Source organism: Crocodylus siamensis, chromosome 1 (genome assembly GCF_052110815.1).
Source record: "Crocodylus siamensis isolate JL-2025a chromosome 1, ASM5211081v1, whole genome shotgun sequence".
Classification (NCBI taxonomy): Eukaryota; Metazoa; Chordata; order Crocodylia; family Crocodylidae; genus Crocodylus; species Crocodylus siamensis.
This window is the reverse complement of record NC_143395.1, coordinates 323307312-323331457: the sequence shown is the minus strand read 5'-3', so window position 1 is coordinate 323331457 and position 24146 is coordinate 323307312. Positions and strand designations below refer to the sequence as shown.

General features: G+C 42.2%; 1 protein-coding gene and 1 long non-coding RNA gene across 2 annotated transcripts in view; one reads left to right on the top strand and one right to left on the bottom strand.

Moving 5' to 3' along the window:
- Positions 1-4320: 4320 nt before the first annotated feature.
- On the bottom strand, positions 4321-23632 carry LOC149874830 (uncharacterized). The gene is made up of 3 exons (XR_016438650.1): positions 23538-23632; positions 5835-5885; positions 4321-5404 (listed from the first exon to the last, which is right to left on the bottom strand). It is a non-coding gene; the product is annotated as an uncharacterized LOC149874830 (long non-coding RNA).
- Positions 23460-24146, top strand: part of GPC6 (glypican 6) — a 1293633-nt gene continuing 1292946 nt past the window's right edge. The window contains exon 1 of the mRNA XM_090023608.1: positions 23460-23777. Coding sequence (XP_089879734.1) covers positions 23609-23777 — 169 coding nt within the window. The 5' untranslated portion in view covers positions 23460-23608. The remainder of the gene's footprint in view (positions 23778-24146) is intronic.

The window sequence follows — 24146 nt, the reverse complement described above, 5'->3', positions numbered from 1 at the left end:
GAATTTTACCCTATGATCAGTTTAGTATGGACTGTGGGAGTTTTGCCTTCCTCTGTAGTAGGGTGCATGGCTGTCTTTCTTGGAACTCTTAAGCATATTTTAACAACCTTTACAGGAGCAGTGCATTGGTCACCATTGTCTCCCTGCTTTATCTGTAGTAGTTCAAGTTGTTGTCTTGTGGTTGTATCAGGGCTGACCACATAGCTTTACTAACAGTCAACTGGACAATGGTCTTGTATAGGATGCCTTGGATAGGAATGACCCTGCCTCAGGCAGGGGTTGGCCTGAATGACCTCCTGAGGTCCCTTCTAGTCCTACTTTTTCTATTATTCTGTGATTCTATGGCAGGAGAGGAGGTGACTCCCACTCTATTCTGGCACACGTAAGGTAGCATCTGACACTCATGCCTTGCTCACTTACCCATCCTTTCACTACTCTTTGTCATCAACTTCAGCCCTTAACTGTTCTCCTGCACAATTAACAAGACTATCTCTGTGACTACTTATCTTCATCACCATCATTCTTGCATGACAACAAAGTCCTTAACATTACCTTGTACTGCTACAGAGACTGGGGTGTACCATTTGCACCTCAGTGATACTGAAGGAGTAAGAAGTACTCTGTTCTTATACTAAAGTATGAAAACAAGGCCTGACTTGGACTCCACCCATGTTAAATAAGTACCAGGGAGCCCTGGTTCATTATAATACTTTTGGGCCTAAATCTCAACTCCCTCTAGGGATTTCTGAATTGTTCCTTCTACTAATCAAGATAGGAGCACTGCTGTTATATCTGAGTGCCCCATTATTTTCTGGGATTAGTTCTGTGCTTTGCCAAAGACCATGAGAAAGAACCAAAGGCTTTGGTATAGTGGGGAAACAATAGTGTTTTACCCAACCCAAGTTAATGGGTTGGCATTTGGAGACCCATGCAGGAGACCAGGGTACCAGACCACATCAGCATCCAGCAAGAATCTCAAATCCTCCGCTGTCTTGGAAAGTGGTTATAACAAAGTGAATATAGCCATCTTAGGGTAACTATAAAGAAACTGTTTCCCACTGGAGTTGGAGCTTGCCAGGCAAAATACAAGAATTCAGCTGAATCTTCTTTCTTTCCTTTCTCATTCCCAAAAACAGAAGCTGAAAAAAATTGATGCATGGAGCCCCCCATGTCCCAAATTTGAAGCCTTTCCCTAGGTTAGTTACACTCAACAAACAAGACTTCAGTCTTTCATGATGCTCCTGCTTTTTCATGAAGGTTTTTAACTTCTAATGCTACTGGCTCTAAGACCAGACAACGAAGAAACTGGCCTTGTGCAGAAAAAAATAGCTTCTCCATGCTAAACAGACAAGTGTCTCATCCTTGCATGAAAAGCCAAAGTGCTATACCAAAGCAACCTTTAGAGCTAGCCATTCATCAGTTCCTTCACTCCCCTTTTCAAACAAAGTCTGATTACTAACACTGCCTTTTTCGACTACTATTATAAAAAGCGCCGGCAGTGATAGCTGGAATCAATGATGAATAGATTTAAAAAGGAAAGAGAAGAATTAATAATAATAATAATAATAAAAAAAAACAGCCTCAAGTCAAGTTTTCTTTCTTAAGTCAGAAACTTCAAAAACATCTTCATTATCAGAGAAAAATATGGGAGATGAGGCTCATGGCCAAAGGAAGTGACAGAAGTTACCCAATTGCCAAAGTATTTAAAGTAGGGTGAGTCAAGCATTGTAACACAGCATCTTATAGGACTTGGATAAACTATATGACATTTGAGAGAAAGCAAATATCTACAATGTGTGGTATTCAGATTCTGCATAAAGATGATAAAGCTCTATTTTAATCTTAAAAATCTATATTTTGCTCTTTATAGAAAAATTGTTAAGTACCTAGATATAAAATAAGTAGTGAAAGCAAACTGATACATCCAAGCAGATAGAGCATACTTTTTATATTTTTATCATGAAAGGGGCACAATGACTTTTTCAGTGACTAGAATATTACATTATGCTTTTAATAACATTGTTCTGCCTTCCAGAGCAAGTTTGTCTCTGGGAGGAGCTGGGGAAATGAAGCATTGATAAAAACCAAGAAAATAATATTCAAGCATTATAGCAGACTTGCTGAAGTGTACTGCAAAGAGGAGGCCTAACTTTAAAGTTTAAATTTGGATTTAAAACACTCCAATACTAAGGTATTCATATACAGAATATCTTAGCTTCCTTTTTAAGGAATAAAAATGAAATATATTTTAATTTTGATGGGTGTTTTAAAAACAGGGAAGTATTTGCCATTATAGCAGAGATGGAGATAGGACTAGCTTCCCGGATTAAGGACAATAAGAAGTCCTTCTTCAAATACATAGGGGGTAAAAAGAGGGTCCCGGGTAATGTGGGGCCCCTGCAGGACACGATGGGCAACTTAGTCATCACGCCAGATGATAAAGCTAACATATTTAATGATTTCTTTGCCTCTGTCTTCCTAAGTAGGGACCAGTTCAGCCACCTCCCTGCTGGGCCCCCCTCGGGCCCCGGGAGAGACACGCCTGGGCCAGGGGTTAGCGAGGAGTTAGTTAGGGTACTTCTGGAGAGGCTGGACGTGTTCAAGTCCGCTGGTCCGGACGATCTTCACCCTAGGGTTCTACAGGAACTGGCCGAGGTCATTGCGGGAACCCTGGCGCAGCTCTATGAGCACTCGTGGTGCTCTGGTGAGGTGCCGGAGGACTGGAAGAGGGCCAATGTAGTCCCTATCTTCAAAAAGGGAAAAAAAGAGGACCCGGGAAATTACAGGCCAGTTAGTCTTACCTCAATCCCGGGTAAGCTCTTTGAAAAAATTATCCTGGCACACATCCAGGAGGGCCTTGCGGGGGAATGCATGCTCAGGGGCAACCAACATGGGTTCATCAGTGGCAGGTCTTGTCAGACCAACCTGGTGGCCTTTTACGATCAGGTCACCAAATCATTAGACGCAGGGGTTGCTGTGGATGTAGTCTTTCTGGACTTCCGGAAGGCTTTCGACACTGTCTCTCACCCTGTCCTCATCAAAAAGCTGGGAGACTGCGGTGTCGATGCCCACACGGTCAAATGGGTCGCCAACTGGTTGGAGGGCCGCACCCAGAGGGTGGTAGTGGATGGGTTCTTCTCGACCTGGAAGGATGTGGGCAGTGGGGTTCCGCAGGGCTCGGTCCTCGGGCCCGCACTGTTCAACATCTTCATCAGTGACTTGGATGACGGGGTAGAAAGCACCCTGTTCAAGTTTGCTGATGACACTAAGATGTGGGGGGATGTGGGTGCACTAGAAGGGTGCAATAGGCTACAAGCTGACCTTGACAGGTTGCAACGGTGGGCGGATGAGAATAGGATGGGGTTTAACACTGATAAGTGCAAGGTGTTGCACATGGGGAGGAAGAACCGGCACCACACTTACAGGTTGGGGAACTCCCCTCTTGCCAGCACGGAGACGGAAAAGGATCTTGGAGTCGTCATTGACTCCACGATGAACATGGGCCGGCAGTGTGGGGAGGCAGTCAAGAAGGCCAACCGTACCCTGTCATGCATCCACAGATGCATCTCGAGCAGGTCCAGGGAGGTGATCCTCCCCCTCTATGCGGCACTGGTCAGGCCGCAGCTGGAGTACTGCGTCCAGTTCTGGGCGCCACACTTCAAGAGGGACGTGGACAATATGGAAAGAGTTCAGAGGAGGGCCACTCGTATGATCAGGGGTCAGCAGGGCAGGCCTTATGAGGAGAGGCTACGGGACCTGAACCTGTTTAGCCTCCACAAGAGAAGGTTAAGGGGGGACCTTGTGGCCTGCTACAAACTGGTCAGGGGGGATCAGCAGGTATTGGGGGAGTCCCTGTTCCCCCGTGCGCTGCCAGGAGTGACCAGGAATAACGGTCACAAGCTGGCGGAGGGTAAGTTTAGATTAGATATTAGGAGGCGCTACTTCACAGTCAGGGCGGCTAAGGCCTGGAACCAGCTTCCAGGGGAAGTGGTGCAGGCTCCTAGCCTGGGGATTTTTAAAAGGAAGTTAGATGAGCACCTTGCCGGGGTCATCTGACCCCGGTGCTCTTTTCTGCCAAGGCAGGGGGTCGGACTAGATGATCTACCTAGGTCCCTTCCGACTCTAGCTACTATGAAACTATGAAACTATAGCACTGTCCTTTGCCACCATCTGGAAATGTGTGCTATGACTTATATGATATTATTCTACCACCCACAGAATGTTTTCTGCTCACAGTTCATAGAAAGAATGAGGTGATAAAAACATAATCCAGCAATGAATTTATTAAAATAACATTTTTACTACAAGGACGTTAAATGCAGTCACTTGAATCAAGAGAACATGCCTTTTTTGTTGTTATTTAACACAGTACATCTCACCTTGCTTTTTTTCAAAGGGTTTAGTTAAGAAAGAAATATTTATCCATCTTGCCAAACACTGTTGATGTAGAATGTACCTTCACTTTTCTTTTTTCCTTTCATGAATCATTTTTCAAAAGTTTTACCCCCTTTCCCCCTGCAAAATGGACATTTCCTGTTCTCTCACTTTTTAACTTAATTACAAATATGACTGTCAGTATTACTTTCCCTAAATTTCCTTGTGTGAAAGTAGTTTCTACTGAGGAATATTATTTCTGCTGGATTATTATTATTTTGGGGTTGTTTTCTTTTTCCATAAAGAAAAACAGGGAACTGTGCATGTGCAGTATACAGTTTTTTCCTGGGTAAAATTGTATACCATAAATCATGTGGCAGGGTGTGGAAAGTAAATCAGTTACTTACTAAAAAAGTAAAGGAGTGGAATAAATCAGTTGTGTATTTTGAACATCATACAGGCCATCCTCAAGCTGGTTTCTGTCAGGGGTGGAAGCAGAGGATGGCAGTAGGGCAGTGGTACCCTTCCTCCTGCCCTTCCCTCCTCTAGCATAGTGAATTCTCTCCGCCCTTGGGAGATACCAGGAAGGCTGGGACAGGACCAGGTATAGGAAAAAGGCTGCCTGTTGCAACTGTCCCATGCTGAGCCTAAAACTACTCAAATGGTCCTTTTGGAGATCCTTTCACCTAAACAATTAAGAGCCTCGAGAAACTGAAGTATGTGAGTCTAATATGATGTTTGCTTAATCTTTCAAGCTAATGATATCATCTTTCTCTTCAGAGCTCTTTTATGTATCAGATCTCCCTTATTTATCTGTGTTGTTCTAGTTTCACAAAAAGGGAATTTCAATGTTATTGTGCACCAACATCTAGACCTGAACTAGCCCCTGTCTGGGCTACTTATTTGCTAGTATCCATCAGTGCCAGAGGACTATCCAAGGGTGCTGGTTGGTAGATGCACAGAGGCTTGTAGAAGGTATCTTTAGATCTTGTCCTGTTTATACTTCATCATATTTTCTGTTGTAGGGTATCTGGGACAAAGGAAGTAAAATCAGTTCTACACCTCTTTTTTTAACCATTAATTTACTAGCAGTTTCCTTTAATAGATGTCAGAATTTGGCTCATAACACAAAGTGTGATCTTGTGCATATATGGTGTGTATGTTCTATGTTTTAATTGACATTGGGCTGGACAACCTGAAGCATGGATGCCACAACTATTATGGGCAGCCTTTGTGTCTGGCACATGGCAAAGCACGGAGATTACAGGCAGCACAACAGATATGACAGAAAGCAAAGCAGCAAATTGGGCAGGGAGCACTGGCAAGGGAGCAGAAAACAGAGCAGCAAGTCAGTAAGGAAGCAAAGGGCTGGGAGCAAAAAGCAGAGTAACAGATTGGGTAGGGGAAGGAGATCGCAATGGCACTGGAGAGGGTGCAGGTCTAATTTGTAGTACACTTACCAACAGGTTTGGCCCTCACTGGTCTCCATTGTGTACAATGGTCTTGGAAGCCTAAACCATCACATTAAAAGAAGGAAGTATCATTCAAATCTCCTTTCAAATCAAAGAATGTCTCCATTACTCTTCATGGACAGGCAACTGACCCAATATTTTCTTATCTCTTTAAAGTGTTGACCAAGTACGATAAAGCTGCAGTAAATAAGTCTGCTATTCCATAAATCTATGATAAGCTGTTGTTCCTTTCCAAAAACAATTTATCAGCGATAAATTTAAACTAGCAGCTTCAGCACAAAATTCTTGAGGGAAAAGATAATTTCTCTAAACATTTTTGCACTATTAATTCAATATCTTAGCATTAACTAATATGTTTAAAAACAAAGCTTTCCTAGCATTAAAAAAGAAAAATCCCATCTATTGCTCTGTGGGGGAAACACTTTTGTTTCCTAGATTTATCTGAATATAACAAAATATATTGTGTAAATCAAAGAACCAGCCAATGTGTGTACATAAGCACCTTTTAAAAAAAATACTTTGTAAACATGTTTCAAAATGCCTGTCTGCAGAGTCACAGATTCCAAACAGGCACAAATGAGTTGCATGAATGATGCAACAATTGCAGGTGGTCACAAATGTGCACTCTTAGTCAGGATTTCTATTCACTTGTCCCTTTCATGTACTTTGCATTAAAACTTAAATAATCTATTCTGTAAGGCTCTACACTTACAGAATTCTTACACTTCTTCAAGGACAGAATTGGTTTAATATTCAAATGGCATTTAGACTTCTTGATGGTTTGCAGATATGAAGCAGTAAAGCTTTTGTCCTTAAGTTTTCTGAAAAGAATGTATACTGTTTTTAACGTGTATGAAAATAAAATCCTTGAACAGAATATGCAAGGGTAAGTGAATGGAACTCTAAGAAAGAGCCTCACCTCTAGGGGAAGAAGAAAAGATGCTTTTTGGACTGCAGTGATGGGTGACAAAGGACAAGTCACCTTATTTCCTACTGTTACCAGAAACAGGCTGTCTTCAACAAACTGGATTGCATTAGAAGAGCCTTTTAAATAAATACTTTGACTTAGACTTCAGAGGACAGTATAATATGGAGAATATGTAAGACAAGAGATTCAAAGATATCATAGTGATGACAGAGTGATTCTTTCTTTGTTCTAAGTTTATTCTCTTTGCCATAGGTAAGTGGTCTTTTAGGGGCAGTTGGGCAGAGATAAATCAGTTATCTTTCAACTGTGTGGTGGGGTGGGTAATCTGGGCAGCAGATAAGCCTTTGTGCTTGTCCTTGCTTGCGCTTGTTCAAGAAACTTACTTGTCTTATGCTTAGAAACTGTCTCCTGATATCTAGCCTAATTAGATAGCTTAATTGGCCTATCTGGCCAATTTATACGGAATTGCTTTAATGAGCCTTCTCCCTTTATCCTAGCCCTCTATGTATTTTTATAGGAACAACTGTATCCCTTTAGCCATCATTTGGCTCAGCTAAATATGCCAAGCTCTTTGAAAATATCTCATCTAACACAATTTAAGATGATCTCATACACTGTGGTTGACTAATTTGGCCATGTCTTTTGTCTCCTCTATCATTTCCAACTGCGGAGTTCCCAGTTTACAGCAGAAATTCTTAATTGTTCATGAATTTCATTCCTCTTCTATTACCACAGACTTAAAGGTCACCCTATTCTTTCTGCATGATAGTCTAATCCTCCCCATGTACAGTCTTTTCCACTTTGGCTGTTATCAAAATTTACTTTTGATGCTCAGAACATTAATGAAAATATGAAACGACACTGGTCCCAAAGATGATCTCTGAAGAACACCTCTAGTAACCTCTTACCACTCCAATACTTATATTTTCCACAGTTATTGTCAGTTTACCTTTTAGTTCTTATAGCATGCTTTATGGAAGCCCAACTACATAAGTTCTACTGAAATCCCTTGCTTGGGTAATCAGTTATCTCATCAAAGAAAATACCAGGTTAGGCTAGCAGTCTACTTTTGTATGCCAACCCATATTGTATCCTATTTCATAGAATCATAGAATCATATAAATGAGGGTTGGAAGGACCTCAGGAAGTCATCTAGTCCAACCTTCTGCTCAAAGCAGAATCAGCCCCAACTAGATCATCCCAGCCAAGGCTTTGTCTACTCAGGACTTAAAACCCTGTAAGGATGGAGATTCCACAACCTCTCTGGATAACCTGTTCCAGTGCTTCATTAACCCTCGTAGTGAGAAAGCCATTCCTAATTTCTAAACGAAACTTCCATTGCTCTTTGTTCTGTTATCTGCTACCACTGAAAACAGTCTGTGTCCATTTCTATCTACTTCCACGCTTTTAATTAATCTTTCCTCCATAATCTGTGTTAAAGACATAAATACAATTAAGATCAAATAAATATGTCACATATTCACCCTTCTTAAACTTCTTGGTGAGCTTTATGAACCAGGAGGCTGAAGGAAAGGTCGAAACAGACTTTAGATATGCTTTTATAATGGTTGGCTCCATTTTATTGTTATATTTGTATTTCTGTTATTTTTGCTTAAATTTATATTATGGTTGTTTTCAGGAGCATGGCTTTTAGCCAGAATCCTTAATAATAAATGAATGAAGACTTTAGATGTTTTGTTAGTCGATCTTGGGCTGGAGATGAATTCTACAGAAGCAAAGCTAGCAATGCCAGGCAAAACATCTGATAATCCAATCACATATGTAAAATATAATCATATGAATGTGTTTATTAATCTTTCTATAAGAAAGAGATATCTGAATTAATTGGGCAAATACAATCAAATTACAGACATTCCTAATAATTACGTTAAATCACAAATCTATGTGGACCCCTGTGGCCTGTGGCCTGGTGTGTTAGATTCGGCACATAGAGCAGTGCAGAGCCTGATCTCAGCACGTGGGGAGCAAGTGGGGGCAGTGTAGTACCTGCCAGCCCCAATCTCAACATGTGGCAGCAGCATAGGACCTAGTCTGGCCTGCAGACCAGCCCAATACCATTCACTAGCCCATATAGCCAAAAACTGTAAGCACCACTGGACTAAAGGTCACTTCTTAGTAAAGCATTGAAAGGAAGGAAAAAAATTAAGCATTTTTAAAATGCTTTATTTTTATTAGTGAATGTGAAGGTGATGGCTAGTGGGGTAAGTGTAGAAGAAAAGAAAATACTGGGACAAATTTTGCTTCTCCTACTCCAGTGTCTAAAAGTGACACAGAACAGAATTGATTCCACTATTCATTATTTTCTTAAATGCTCTCAGGAGAGTTTCCATTTTGTAGCAAACCGGGATACTGTCCTTTGTTTTGTAGAGACCAAATTGCTCCTATGGAATTAGACATTTTTTGGTACCTTAAAAACATGGCCTGTACTTAGAGAAAAGGAGAAGTGATCCATTCTTTGGGCAAGATTTTCAAAAAGCCACAATGTTCTGTGTTTCATATCTGTATTCCTCACGAAGGTACAAGTTTGTTCCTAGTAACAGCATGAACACTTATAAAAATAGGTCCCTCCCTACATGTATAATGCACATTGGACTTCACAGCATTACAAAATAATAATTATTATGTTTCTTATATTTTTTCAGCAGAATTGAGACCCATTCTCTATCCAGGCATCCCAGCACAGGAGAAACCTGAAACGAATGGTGTCCCCTTTGGAGCCCTCTTCTAGTCACTGCTGTCTTTATTCTGTCCTGCCATACTCAGAACTAGGGAGGCACTGGGGATGGTCTATTTTGTTTATAAAGGGGTCATTCTCAAGCCCCTTATCAAATAATTCAAATGCTTTACTCTTTTATCTGCAGCTTGTCAGGGTAGAAAAACAACCTTTTACAAAGGTTGCCTGAGGCTGCTGGCCATATGCCATTTTGTGTTACAATGTGGTGATGAGGTCATAATCTCATAGGGTTTCACTAGGCAACACATCACATTGTAGAAGCAGGTGGATTGCTAGATCCTATACAGGCACATGTGTTTCTGGACTGTCACTCTTGTTCCAGCACTTTGATCCTACCTTTTGGTCTGCTTAGCATCCAGTATCTTACAAAAAATATAGCATTGTGGTTGGAACACAGAGGTTTGGAAGGCAGGCTACTGTTTTTTTTATTGTGATACCTGTGAACTTGGGATGGTTATTTCACCACTTAGTTACCCCCTCTATAAGGGAGGAATATTTTAACCCCTTTGGAGAAGGGAGCATAAATGTTTCATTGTTTTTTTGTAAATGTCAGTATCAGAGGAATATATAGGAGGGTACTTTTAATGAAGCTTTGTGGGTTGGAGAATTTGAGAATTGCTTCCAAGCGAAGTAAGACAGCTTATTAGCCTAGAAGGTCATATTCAGCCAGGGGAGGTATCATGGATGAAGTGAACAAATGAACTGAAAGGTGAAAGAATCCAACAAATTGGCTTCATTTATTTTTGTGCTCTGTTCCCATTAGTTCCCTCTTCAGCATCACCATGCTGTTTTCTTGGTTAGCTCCCATCTCTCCTTGGAAGCACCAGCCAAAGCAAAAAACTCTCCACCAAATTTGTGTCTTCTCCTTCTGTGAGTAAATGTCCAGGACCTCTGTTCCTGGTTAAAGGATTTGCTGCTTTTGAAAAAAAGGTCTACTAGTAAAATGACTAATGGTACTGTTCCTGCCTAGAGTTAAAAATATTATAAAGGAAAAAACACCAAAGTGTTTTGGAGAAAGGTGTAGTGAGAAGAACTGAAACAAACGTCTTTGACCAATAGATTGTTGATCTTGGAAATAAGGAGAAGAGTTATTAGAAAAATATGAAATATTTCATTAAAAATCAAGAACTATATCATAGGGTTGGAGGGTGGTGAATACAATGTTTATCTTTACTAAGGGGTAAGGGTAAAGCTGGGAATTACAGGATGCTAAATCTCAGAACAGGTGTTCTGGTCTGAGATTTAGTACAGGGAAATTTAGAATAAATTAGTGAGTACTTTAATAAGGACAGTACATCTTTCTGCAGGAGTGTCTAATCTGGAAAATTCCTGTGAGCAAAGAATGTAATTAAGAAAACACTCCTTCAGCAATGCCAACAAAAGGGGACCACTCACGGAGATGACATAAACTTTTCACGGAAAATCTTGTACAGTCTCCTCTAAATGTGGGGACCAGTGCCCAAGTCCCAAAACTTCACTGGAATGCATGGAGATCATTGGATACAATGTATGCAAAAGGCTATAACTAAAAAGAATCTGGCTGAACAAGTGGAGGGAGAAAAAGGATAAAGGAGAGGAGCGGCTTTGCATATAGTGTTCTCCTTCAGAGGAGAGGCTTTTCCTGCCATAAAACCTGTGGAATTTAGTATCCTTAAGAGCACTGAGACAAACAATATAGCAAACTTCAGTAAAGGATTAAGGATTTTATATGAATAGTAATAAAACCTTTGCAGTTATGCTATTCTGTATCAAAGTGGTTTCAAGGGATATGAATCACTCTGAGTCAAGGCACAAGCTAATTGCTAATGAGGGTCAAAAAGGAATTCTCCCATGAATACCGCTGCATAATAAGCCAGGGGGATTGTGAAGGGGTTTTACCTTCCTTTGAAGCATCAAGTATAGGGACTTTTAGAAGCAAAATAGTAGATGTGACTGACCAATCATCTTTCCCAGCATAGAAAATTCTTATATTTTTCCTTGTTTGCAAGATATATGCAAGGAAAACAATTGCAATGTAGATCTGTGCAAAACTAGAGGAGTAGAGTTTGTGAATGGATCCCTGCTCGTTAGCTGATGAAGGTGTTGCAGAGAATCCTACTGGATATTTGAATGTAGTGAATTCAGACCCTTAAGGGACCTCCAGACCCAAAGGAATAAGGATTTGTTTTCCTTTTCATTTATATTTTAGATTAAAGAAAACAACAACCAATGAGCCCCAAGGCCTCTTTGGGAGAAAATCAGAATGTCCAGTCTCTCTCACTCTTAAATCTCCTGCCTCACCCTATCCTCATCACCAGGTATCCTGGTTTTCTCTGATTAAAAAAATCTCCAATTTTCAGATGGAAAAAAGTAACCCAAAATCCACGTTTTTCCATGATTAAAATGAAACAACTGATATATATACATTTTTGTATGATTAAAACAAAACTCCCCTAATATATATATATTATCAGTGTTTCATTTTAATCTTGGAAAAATGTGGATTTGGGACAGATTTTGGGTTACTTTTTTAAATCTGAAAATTGGAGATTTATTTTTATCAGAGAAAACCAGGATCCCTGCTCATCACACAGAGGGATGGGAAGACAGTAGTCTTTCAATTACAGGTCCAGTACAAGAACAGAATTATAGTTACAGGCATCACAAGAGCATCCTTCTTTATTCTCCACCACAGGTCCCTTGCCTACCCTGGCCTTTCTCTCTCAACAAGTATCAATGCTCCCCTTTTGCCCTTATAACCTCCAGATAGGAATATTTGGGATGGATGTCCTCTTCCTGCCCTGTGTTGTCTCCTTGACCCAAAAGTCCTCTTCTGGCATGGTTTGCTCCAGTAAAGATGATGAAAACATATGCATATGCTAAAGAAAATCTGACAAGGAGGGCATGCTAAGAAAATAAAACAAAATCTATTTCCCAGTAAAATCCAAAATATTATCATAATGCATATTCCAGCTCAATTCTAAGATGTCCTATATTCCTGCTGAATACATAAGCCTGTATGATTCATTAGGCTCCCATTCATTATGAAAATAGACTAGCAAATTACATCCTTTGTAAATGGAATCATTATAGCAGTAATTTACAAAATATATTAAGCCCTTTGATGATCTTTCTCAAGGAAAAAACCATATACTTTTAAACACATTGCCAGGCAATTATAATTTTAAAACTGTAGGCCTTGCACTCATAGCTTTTACTACTTAGGTTAGAAAGTATTTTTGTACAAAACAAATATCCACATTGTTGATATTTGTGTACCACTTGCTTCACATTTATGTGAATGTAAGATAAAGACGTAAATGTAATTTTTCTGGTAAATGGCACACCTTTCAATTTCTCATTGCACGGACTCAGAACTTTTATAAACTAGTCCTTCCATGTAGAACCTATGATATGCTGATTTTTTTTCAACTAACACAATTTTGCCAATAACACTGTTTTTAATATATGTGTGTTTAAAATAAAACTTTATTGTCATTTGAGTTTATCTTTGCCACAATATACAAGGTATTTGAGAGTTAATTAATATTTGTCTTTACTTTTTTATATCCCCCATCCCCAATTGTTCCAGCTTTTGAAATGATAGTGCTCATAAGGTAACATGGGAAAATAAGGATAAAACTAAATTCATACTTGTTTGTAGGTATCTTTAAAATAATATTCTTTGATTAGAAAATAATTAAAATGACTAGCATGGCAGATTATGTATGGTACTGCATAGTCATAATAATGCATGTTCTATGTTTGCTACATATTTTTTCCTATGCAAAAATATTCTGAATGTATTATTCATGGGGGTCCTGTATGACAACGCATTCATTTTCTAACATCTATCTGAATAGGGCACTAGGCAACAGGGGGCAGAAATCAGATGAAGAAAAAATAAAGCAAATCTGATACTAAATATGCATATGATATCTTCAATGTTCATTGGTCAGGCTGCCTGAATTTTAAATACTTCTTTTGTAGAATTTTACCAAATATTGTCAACATTTTATAAATGTATTGGACTTTGGGTTGCACTTGAGAACAGAATTTGACTGTGGATTTGCATTTTTTGGTTCAAAGGATTTCAGAAATTGATTCTTTTTAATGCGAGTCATAGTGGGTGCTTCTACACAAGTGGAGATGTCTAATGAGTTCTGCAGTAAACATCTCCACAAGTTTACTGTGGTGCTGCCTAATGGGTTCTGCAGTAAAAATCTCAGCATCTATAAATGCAACCCAATTAGGCCACAGTAAACCAATAAACTCCACCACAGGTTAGTACTTGTATTTATCCTATGGCAGAATTTTTTAGTGTGCACCAGTACATGTGTAGTCACTGACACACCTGGCTGGGACAAAGGGTACCTTAGTGTGGGGGCCGCCTTCTGGCTAGCACTGCACTGGAGCACCCTCATGTTCCAGCCAGCCCCTCTGCAACACATTGAGCCGGGTCTAAACAGCTCCAGGCTGACAAGCTGACCTCCAAGGCTCCCTGCCAGCCGGGGCTGCTCCAACATGGTTCAACATGCTGCAGTCCCAGGTGCATGTTCAAAAGTGGTCCCTGGGAGCAATAAACTCTGGCACAGTATGCACTAGAGTTTATTGCTGCACATTAATAGCATGTGTAAACATGCCCATTGTCTCCTGAAAAATGGGTCCATATAAATCTGCTTCCCTCTTCAAAATCTGCTTCTTTCTCAGGGAAAAAAATAATAAAAGTTTTTCTTATGGAGTGTAGTTCAACAAAAATGTCCATGAGAATTGTTGCATAATGAAATGCTAAATAAACTAACCAATTAAACAGCCTCCCAACACACCCATTACCACCACTTGTAATGAATTCTTTGCTCACATCCTGGCTGATTTGTTGGTTAGTACAACCCAAAGATGGCTGTTTATGGTCAGTATGGCTGACCGCAGTGAGCTGTGCACTGTTTGAACACTGCCAATGACAATTTCAGCTGTGTTTGGACACTTTCAACACTTACAGCAGTGTCTGCAATAATTCATAGATGTAGATCTTTAAATTTTCTCAAAAAGTCTTATAAAATGGATTACTAAAACAAAATTTGTAATGCTTCTGTCCCACCACACTGGCATATCTTGCAGTTTTTGAGTAATACTAAACAACTACTACCGTTTATAATTAACATTGCACCACTGACTCCCAGTTATAAACTCTTTTTTTCTTTTTTTATGAATGTGTTGTAAATAAACTTTCCATCTAACTTGTTACTCATCATATGGCATCTTAGATTACAGAAGCAAATGTCACCCTCTGTCTCTGAAAAGGAAACAGAAGGGGGGAAAAGCTTGGTGCAGCTTATTGTATTTTAGATTTTGCTGTCTGTTTTCTTGGGCCTGATTCTACAAATCATCTGGCTGCAAGCTTCCATTTTGTTACCTGAGAAACATTTCATCCTGCATGATCATGACTCCCATAGCAGTTACTTCCTATTGGAAAATGGAACTATCATCTTAAAAAGCAAGACATACATAAATTAGGAACAAAACTTTCTCAGCAGCTGTCCAGTGGTTGTAGAAATTGCTTCTGGGAGAGAACAGTATGACCATGAACTTGTAGAAATACAAAAAACAACTTCTACTTTAGCATTAGCTGAATAACCCTATAATAAAAAATAACGAAACCTAGCCTCCTCTTCATAATGAAAGGTCATCTTGTGATCACACCTTGCATTATTCAGAGGTAAGCAGATGACTGGCACAATGTCAAACCTAGATAGAGAGAGCTTGTTCATGCTGCCAGATACAGAATTACTCCAGGTTTTTTTCTTTTGAAATTAATTAGAGGCTGGTTAATGGATTTGTCAAATTAATAACATTTCCCATTTTCAAAACAATACCCATTTCCTGGGCTTTGCAGGTCAGTTTGCTACTGAAGCAGAAACTAACACTAAGATGTTTTCTTAATATAATTTGTGTATTTAGACTACATGTGATTTCCTGGAATAAAAGAGGACACTAGCTGCACATAGGCAATTCCTTCCTGGAGAATTTCTGTACAAACATCACTGTTCCTGTACAACATCACCTTCACCAAGAAACAGCTCTCTAGGACATTTCCAGGATTTCATGGCTTAAGCATGCTAGGCCCTTTTACATGTGCTCTGAGAGCAAGAAAGGGGCAGCGCTTTAATTAGAGCAGCTTCAAGAGTCACTCTAATTAAAGTGCAGACATGTCTCATGTATGAGCATCCCCCTGCTTAAAAATGGTGGTGGGGGTGCTCGAGCTAAAGTTCATAGAACAAACTTTAGTTCAAGCACCCTTGCTGCCATTTTGAAGTGCAGGTACACTGATATATGAGATGTTGAAGCTGGCTGGAGTGCAGTAATTACCACACTTTAGAAGACTCGATTAATTGAGTCTGATCTGACACACTGTAATTACACTGCATCAGAGCAGCCTCACAACATATCTGTAGCACTGTTTCCTCTTAATCCTGTGAGTGTTTCATCAGAGGAAATCCTCTGCCCTAAAGCTGCTCATCTAAGAACAATGTGGCTATGTGAAATGAATCTGAACTTGAACTCCCATTTTAGGCAACTGATACATAAGAAAAAAAGGAACCACAGAGAATAGACAATTGTATAGCATAACCAATCTTTTCACTTGTATAATTGTTGACTAGAAACATTATTTACAGTCCTACACCAGCATAACTTATTTTATACTTTAGGAAAATTAGGAGCAACTAAATAGCCATCAAAGTATCATCCATGTATGGGCTGTGCATCCACAGATTTCATACACTTCATATAAGGTCATCTATCTGCTCAATATGAAAAAGGTATTACTAGTTCACATGTCCTCTAGTGGTGAAGTGCTGTAAAAAAAGTGTTCTGTGGATAGGTTGCCTTAAGACATCATAACCTACATAAGTATTAGGGCTTTGTGAAGCTTCGGTTGCTGATTTCATTCAGAGGAGATTCGGCCTGATTCAGCAGCCGAATCTCCAAATCTGAAGCAAATTGGGAGACCAATTAAAAGGTCCAAACCAATTCAAAGCCTCCTAATGATTCAGAAAAGATTCAGAGAAGATTTGGAGATTCGGAAATTTGGGTAGTCCCTGCTCGTCACCGCAGGAAGCTGGACCTGGGCTCTGTGCCAGTAAAGTAGGGGACGGTGAAAGGGCTGGAGGAGAGGGCAGGGGACCATGGGGGGACCCCTGCCATGCCCTATCCCATGACTGCTCCCCCAGTCCCCCAGAGCATCCCCTGACCCACGCTCACTCTCCGAGCCCCATCAATGGCTGCCCCTCCTGGTCCCAGCACTTCAACAAAAAAAAAAGCCCTGCACCCACCAGCAGCTGCAGCGGCCATCAGGGCCTCTGAGAGCTTGTGGCAGAGCTCCCCATGAAGCATAGGGAAGTGGGAGGCAGCGGGGATTGGCCCCCCACCTGGCAGGAACTGGTCTGTGAAGGGCTTTTTTTTTTTTTTTTAAAGCTCTGGGGCATTCTTACCTTTAGGTGCTCCCTTGTTGTTCCTGTGGGGGAAGATTGAGTGGCTAGGAGCAGTGCCTTCTGGGATGCTGGAGGACTGCTCTGAAATAGTTTTGGGCCTGTGGAGTGGTTGCATGTGATCACAACATGAGATGCTTAAAACCAGTTAGAGATAATCCTTTGGTAATCTCTGAGTGGCTCAGAGGGCCCTTAGCACGTGTTTACTACTGCCCTATGTGTGGACACTCCTGCCTTAAAGGCCCTTAATACATATTTAAATTAAAAACAACACCCAGAGGGTGCTATGGCCCATGTAATCCCTTTAATGACTGTAAGTACAGTAAGAGTATCCCCAGATGTCTAGCATCAGCAACTCATAAGGTGCATGACATAAGTATGTTTCAGCACTGCATTATTTATCTAAGGTATATTTGCAAAGTGAAATATTTAAGTCAGAAAATGGCAAAGAGAAGACTGTCTGCACAACCTTAACTCTGCCCCTTTGAGTATACAATTCTAAATTGATGATCACATTATTTTTTCCATTAGTTTTTTAATCATTCAGAGTTCATGATGAATGGTACTCAACAAATGAAGTAGTTGTTCAATATTTCTTTTCTCCTTATTGTTTAGTGGCCCTGTGACTCATTTGTTACACACCATAAAATTGGCATATCCATGTGCAGGGCAGGGTTCACATGACTGGAGAAATGAAAATTGGCTGCCTTTCTGCTCTAGTATCATATTGTATTATGATTTGATTTAAACAGCTTTTAACTATTTTATATACAAGTCTTTATAAACAATATATATAAAAAATTAAGTCTACCCATTTTTGTACAGGGGTAGGAAAAGAGTTGATTATTGCAAACAGTATGCCCTTAAAATAAATGAACAATTTTAATTTGTTCTTTACAATATTTTGCGTGGGGGAAAGACCATAGTAAGCACTGAGTTGTAGATGCTTTGCATACTCTTTCTTATCCTCAGTGATCCATGTTACAGCAGTACATACATTTAGTTGAGGACAACCTGAGCAAGGTTTTGCAAATGATTGCTTTTTCAGTTTGTCTCCTGAACTGAAAGGTGGGGGATGGGGAATTGGGAGGGGGGCAGGCAGGAAACAATTCAACTAGAATTGGTTTTTTCCCTCTAAAGTGAAAAAAACAAACACCAAAAATCATTTTACATGGACCTAAGCATTGTATTCAATGTGAAACTAATTGTTTCAATTTAGCACTTGTAAGAAAAGCAAAGGAAACGAATAACTGGATTCACAGAACTGTTGGAGAAAAAGCCAGCTCTATAGTTAGTGGCCCAGGGGTTACAGCAGTGGCTGGCAACCTTTAGGAGGCATAAGCCAGAAAAACCTGGCTTCAGTCCTATGCAGGCCAGGGGACTTCAATGACATTCCAGTGGTGGGGGGCTTTGTCCATGCCAGGGCCAGATAGCTGAGAGCTATGCACATACTGCATCAGGGGGTGGAGAGATGTGGCAGTGACATGGTGCAGCTCCCAGCTGCCTAGTCTGGGGTGTGGGTGCAGAAAAAGCCCCCCTCTCCCACCACTGGATTACTTCCAGAGTCTTCACAGGTACCAACCTTTGGGTTAGAGAATTCACCCAGATTCAATCCCCACCTCTGTTCTGGGGATTTGAACCAACATTTTCAAGGAACGTTTTTTAGCCATCCAAGGCTAGGCACAGACTGAAAAATCCTGAGACAATTGATCTAAGTTATATGGCTTTCTGTAAGTGGCATAGTTAGGATCAGAAGCGAACAGAGCACACATTTTCTCTTTGGTGATGGGGTGGTGGTCAGAGGTCGGGGGGTATAAGTGGATAGATTACTAAGTCGATTGGTAGCAAACAGAACACACATTTGCCCATTGGTGGTGGGGAGGCAAATCTTAGATCAGTTTATGCCATTTCCAAAGCAGTCTGTGTGTGCAGAACTTCTATTTTGTTATGGTATAGACTGCTTTGTTTGTGCCAAATCCTTGTTCTGTTATGAATATGGATTGGTTTCCATTCACTTATACTGGTAGAAGTATAATGTCTATATCTGGCATACATGGGGCAAAATGACTAGCTTACAATCTCTTTTTGTGACAGTTGGCACATCTAAATGTATATTTAGTATCTGTAATGACAGGTACTAATGTAATGTGCCATAATGGGTGCCACTGCACATTAGCTCAAACGAATGGTTGTTTGTGATGTTAATGCACAGTAGACTAAATCTACTGTGCATTAGCACATTAGCACTGGTTTTGCTGGCAGTAGAATTAATCTACAGCACTCAAAGCATCTCATGTAGATGTGCCCATTTTTCTACTCTGTATCAATTAAATTATTACTCAGGTATTGACTAGACTGCATCTACCCCACATTCCAAATGAGTGTCCCAAACAGTTACGGGCTGGAGAGCCATTCCTGCTGTTTTAATTACTGTCTAATTATGAGAGAGAGGTAGTTAGTAGGACTATGCAAAGCTTTGGTCGCTGATTCGATTTGGCGGAGATTTGGCCCAATTCGGTGGCTAAATCTCCGAATCTGAATGGAATCAGCAGACCCATTAATTTCTCCTAATCGAACTGGAGACTTCCAATTTAATTTGGAGAGATTCGGAGAGATTTGAGGACTCGGTCATAGACACGGCTTTATATTTTTCAACATACCTCAAGGTACCAGGTGGCTCGTGAACACTGAGATGGTGGGGCAGATGGAGTGTCCCACAGGAGTGTGAGAGAGTACCCAGTGTGCTTGGCAGTGGACCTGGAAGTAGACCAGAAGCACTTCCAGTCCATTTTGAGATTCACTGTGGGGTGTACAGGTGACCCCTCTCCACCCCCCAGTTTGGCAACTGGTGCCTCCTGGGTCGGGGGGGTACCCAGTATCCCCTCGAGGCCGATCACCAAGCCAGGGTTGTGGGGGGGTCTATCGCTAAGTGTGCTGGGGGTGCCCCCATGCTCCTGTGGGATGCTTCATCTGCCCCACCATTTCAGCATTCTCAAGCTGCACCTGGTATCACAAGGTATGTAGAAAAAATATATAAGGCTGTATCTGAGGCTGAATTGCTGATTCTCCAAATCAGAATTGAATCTTCAGATCAGATTTGGCCGAACTGAATCCGGACAGCAATCCAAATCAGCAAATCAAATCATTGTCCCCCGAATCCTGCCAAATCTGAAACCAAATCGAATATGACCCACTTCACCCCCCCCCCACTGGTTAGCCACATTAGTTTATTGTATTTGAAGTGGAACATTAATTCTCTGACTGCTACATTCAAACTACTTTGGAGTTTAGAAGTTAAGGTACTAACCAAGGAGGTAGATCAAAGCTCAGGTTCACTCTGACTTAGTTGTTCCACAGTTTAGGGCAGGATTTTGAATCTGGGTCTCCGTTCTCCAAAGGGAGTGCTCTAACCACTTAGCTACAGTATTTGAAAGCAAGGTTTCTTCAACCTCTCCTTCTAGACCTCTTCCATAACCAGTTTTGTAAATCAACTCCTGATTTTTGTTTCCTTGGCAAAAACATTTTGATTTGAATTTCTGAAAGCATGAATCTTTACATTTCAGCAAATTTAATATCTGCCAAAAAAATCCTGCTTCAAATCATCACTGGCATTTTTCTAATGCTTTCCAGCATTTTAAACAATTTTACTGTGATTTTCTTGTTTGCTTCTCTGAGTTTGAGTCAGATTACTTTTTCTGTGCTTTGAAGTTTAGAAGAATATTATGTTGTGGGAAAACTTGCAAAGCTCAAGATGTTCTTGCAATTTAGCCATCCTATGCAGGAGATATGAAGTAATCTGGAAGGGAATTGGTAAGACTGAGGGATAATTGTGATAAAAATGTATGACTCTATCATGACTTTTGCCTCTGACCAAATGGTGTCATTTTTCATTTGAAGTTTGTGGGACCATTTCCATAGGATATGTATCTTTTGTCCATAATAAAATGGAAGCTAAGCTTTGAAAGAAAGACAATAAGAAGTTGGTCCATATTAAATATTTTTGACCTGGGAAAGTGTTCTCTAGATCTGTGTAAAGTGTTGGTTTGCAAAAGGAAGAAATTCTCCTATAGTTCTCCATAGTCTCAGAGAAGGATAAAGGTAGGTGGTTCAGTATCTTCCTCTTCCGTAGTGTGGAGTGGAGCGCTCTGTGGGCATGTTGGTATAGTTGGTAGTACAACATTCTTCTTCATTGTAGAGGATTTTTTTTTTCTTTTTAGACTTGCCTGTCAAAGGATTCTTTTTCTGCCTCATCCCCAGTTACAGCATTCTACAGTTGCTTCTTTGTGGATGCAGGACTCTGTGCTCAGGTCCTGGGCTAAGGGAATCCACAAGTGTCCTTGTCCTCCTCAGCCTGGGTTTGTACGTGAGGGGTTCTTTCTACCCGTAAGCACAGAGGAGGGCTCTAGGCTTTTCTTGGTCTCAGGTGTCCATTGACCATGTGTGATGTGTGACCAAAACCCCAACCAGGGGTCAAATTCAGACCCCATGCACATGGCTGCAAGACTAAGGGCCTTGTTAACACAGTAATTTTGGGCAGCTCCTGGAGCTCTTAATTCCTGGTTTGTCTGCACATTAACACCTTACAGTCATTTTAAGCAGTCTTTATGCAGTTCAAAGTTACGCCACTCTGATCCACACTAGCCATAGATGTGCTGCCCAGGCTGAAGTCCTCCAGTGTCCCATAATCTCTCACACCTCTGCCAGTAGAATCGGGACAGAAGCCTGCCCTGGCTCACCAGCCCTCTAGTGGCAACTCACAGCTACACCTTCCAGTCCTCCCCCTGCTCACCAGGCTTGCCTCTGCTCACCAGGCCTCTAGTGGTAAGTCACAGCTGTGCAGGTGGGGGAAGGTGGCCAGATCACTGGCTCCCAATCTGTGGTATGGGTACTACCAGTGGTATGCAGCCAACCTGTCAGTGGTATGCATTAACAGAATTATTAGAATTACTTTATATGACAAAAAAATTGCTGGTGGTACTTAAGATTGTATTGTTTTAAGTTGGTGGTACGCAAGTTGTCAAAGTTTGGGAATTGCTGTTCTAGACTAAGGGTGCAACTGCTCCAAACTCCAAGTTAGCACTAACATGGATCAACATTTGTGTAGCTCACAGTCAAAAATGTAACAAAGCCCAAAGAGAATGGAGTGGCACCCACCCCGCAATCCTGCAATTGATGCTTCGTGTTTTTTAAGCCTAGTTGTATCTAACCAGATCCACCCTTGGTGTAAATCCAAAGACGTCAACATTAATACTAGATACTAGGTATCCAGGTAGTAAAATTTATATATTGGGTATCCAGGTTGTAACATGTCAACGTTTATGCTAAGCAGGCAACATTATGGGCTATAACCAACAATCCTGCAACATTTAGATTAGGGAATCATTGGGCTGCCTTTATGGTATTTGATATCCAGTGCCTCCTACCTGGTTTTGGGGGGTTAACAGCTGGTGATTAGCAGGGATCCTGGTTTTCTCTGATTAAAAAAAAAATCCCCAATTTTCAGACTTAAAAAACTAACCCCAAATCCACATTTTTCTAGAATTAAAATCAAACACCACTAATATACACACAATTTTTGAAACAATACGATAGATAGATGTAGTACTGTTTGATTTTAATCACAGAAAGATGTGGATTTTGGCTACTTTTTAACACTGAAAATTGGGGAATTTTTTATTGGAGAAAAGCAGGATCTGTGGTGATTAGTAATCTTGGGGAGGGGGTGAGGTGCTGGGATCAAGTGGCTCTGATAAGGAGTGAGCTCTGCTTTAACTGTGTCCTCTTCCCCTCTCCTGTGGAGCGGGATCTGCTCCAGGTTTTCTTTCTGCTCGGCTTCTGTCTCTGGGCTGTGCAATGTGGAGCACCTTTCTCTCTCCCTCTGTGTGTGAGTGTGAGTGTGTGTGTGTGTGTGTGTAGCACATTTCTCTGTGTGTGTGTGGCACGTTTCTGTGTGTGTGTGTGTGTGTGTGTGTGTCTGGCACGTTTCTGTGTGTAGAGCACGTCTGTGTGTGTGTGTATGGAGCACGTCTGTGTGTGTGTGTCACGCTGCTGTGTGTGCCTCTCCCCCCGTCCTCCCTCCTCCTCGCTGTGTCGGTGTCCAGGCTTGCTTCCTTCCTATTCCAGGAGGCTGCTCTTGCAGGCTCTGTGCGAGGCAGAGGTTCCCCCGGAATACAACACGTAGATCCACTCCCCAGCCCCCCCCCCACGCGCGCGCACACACACACACACACACACACACACACACACGCGCGCACGGAGCCAGGCGCGCGCGCACACACGCGGATACATTAGCCAGTCCAGCCCCACAGAGCCAGGCAAGAGGCAGCGCCTGCCACCTCCATCCAGCCCGGCGCGGGCGGGCAGAGCTCAGCCCGGCTCCTCCCGCCGGCCGCTGCCTCGGCCCGGGGCGGCGGGGACACGCCGGCGGCCAGGCTCGGCAGCACCCGCCAGCGCGCGCCTGGGGAGGGCGGCTCGGAAAAGTTTGCCTCGGCAGCCCGGGGGTCTCCCTGCCCCAGCCCCCGGGGCGGGGGGTCGGATCTCACCTCGAGGCGAGGCGCGGCGGAGGGGGCGGAAAGCCCCGGGATTTACTCAGCTCGGATTTGCCTGGCGCACCATGTCTCCCCGGCTCGGCGCTGCCGCCGGGCTGCTGCTGCTGCTGCTCCTGCTGCTCCTGTCACTCGCGGCCGGGGCCGACGGCAAGGCTCGCAGCTGCGCCGAGGTGAGGCAGGCGTACGGGGCCAAGGGCTTCAGCCTCGGCAACATCCCCTACCAGGAGATCGCAGGTGAGCCCCGCGGCCGGCGCGGGGGAGGCGGGGGGCGCCGCTCCCCTCGTCCCCGGGCCGGGCAGCGCCCCGCGAATCGCCCCCGTGTGGGGCTGGGCTGGTGTCGTCCAGGCCTGGCGGGAAGCGACACACAGAAGTTTGCAAAAAGAGAGCGAGAGAGCCGCGGCAGGGGCTGCGATCGCCGGCAGACACAACTTCCCGGAGTTGGCAGCGCTTTATTAAAACCTGGGAAGCCGGTGGACGCCCCCCACCCCCTCCCCAACTCGGTAGCGTCGCAGCTCGGACTGCGGCTGAGCATCCCTGCAAGCGCTCAACCCGTAGCAAGGCTCCCCCGCCGCTCAGCCAGCCTCTGCTGGGAGGGCGCCTGGG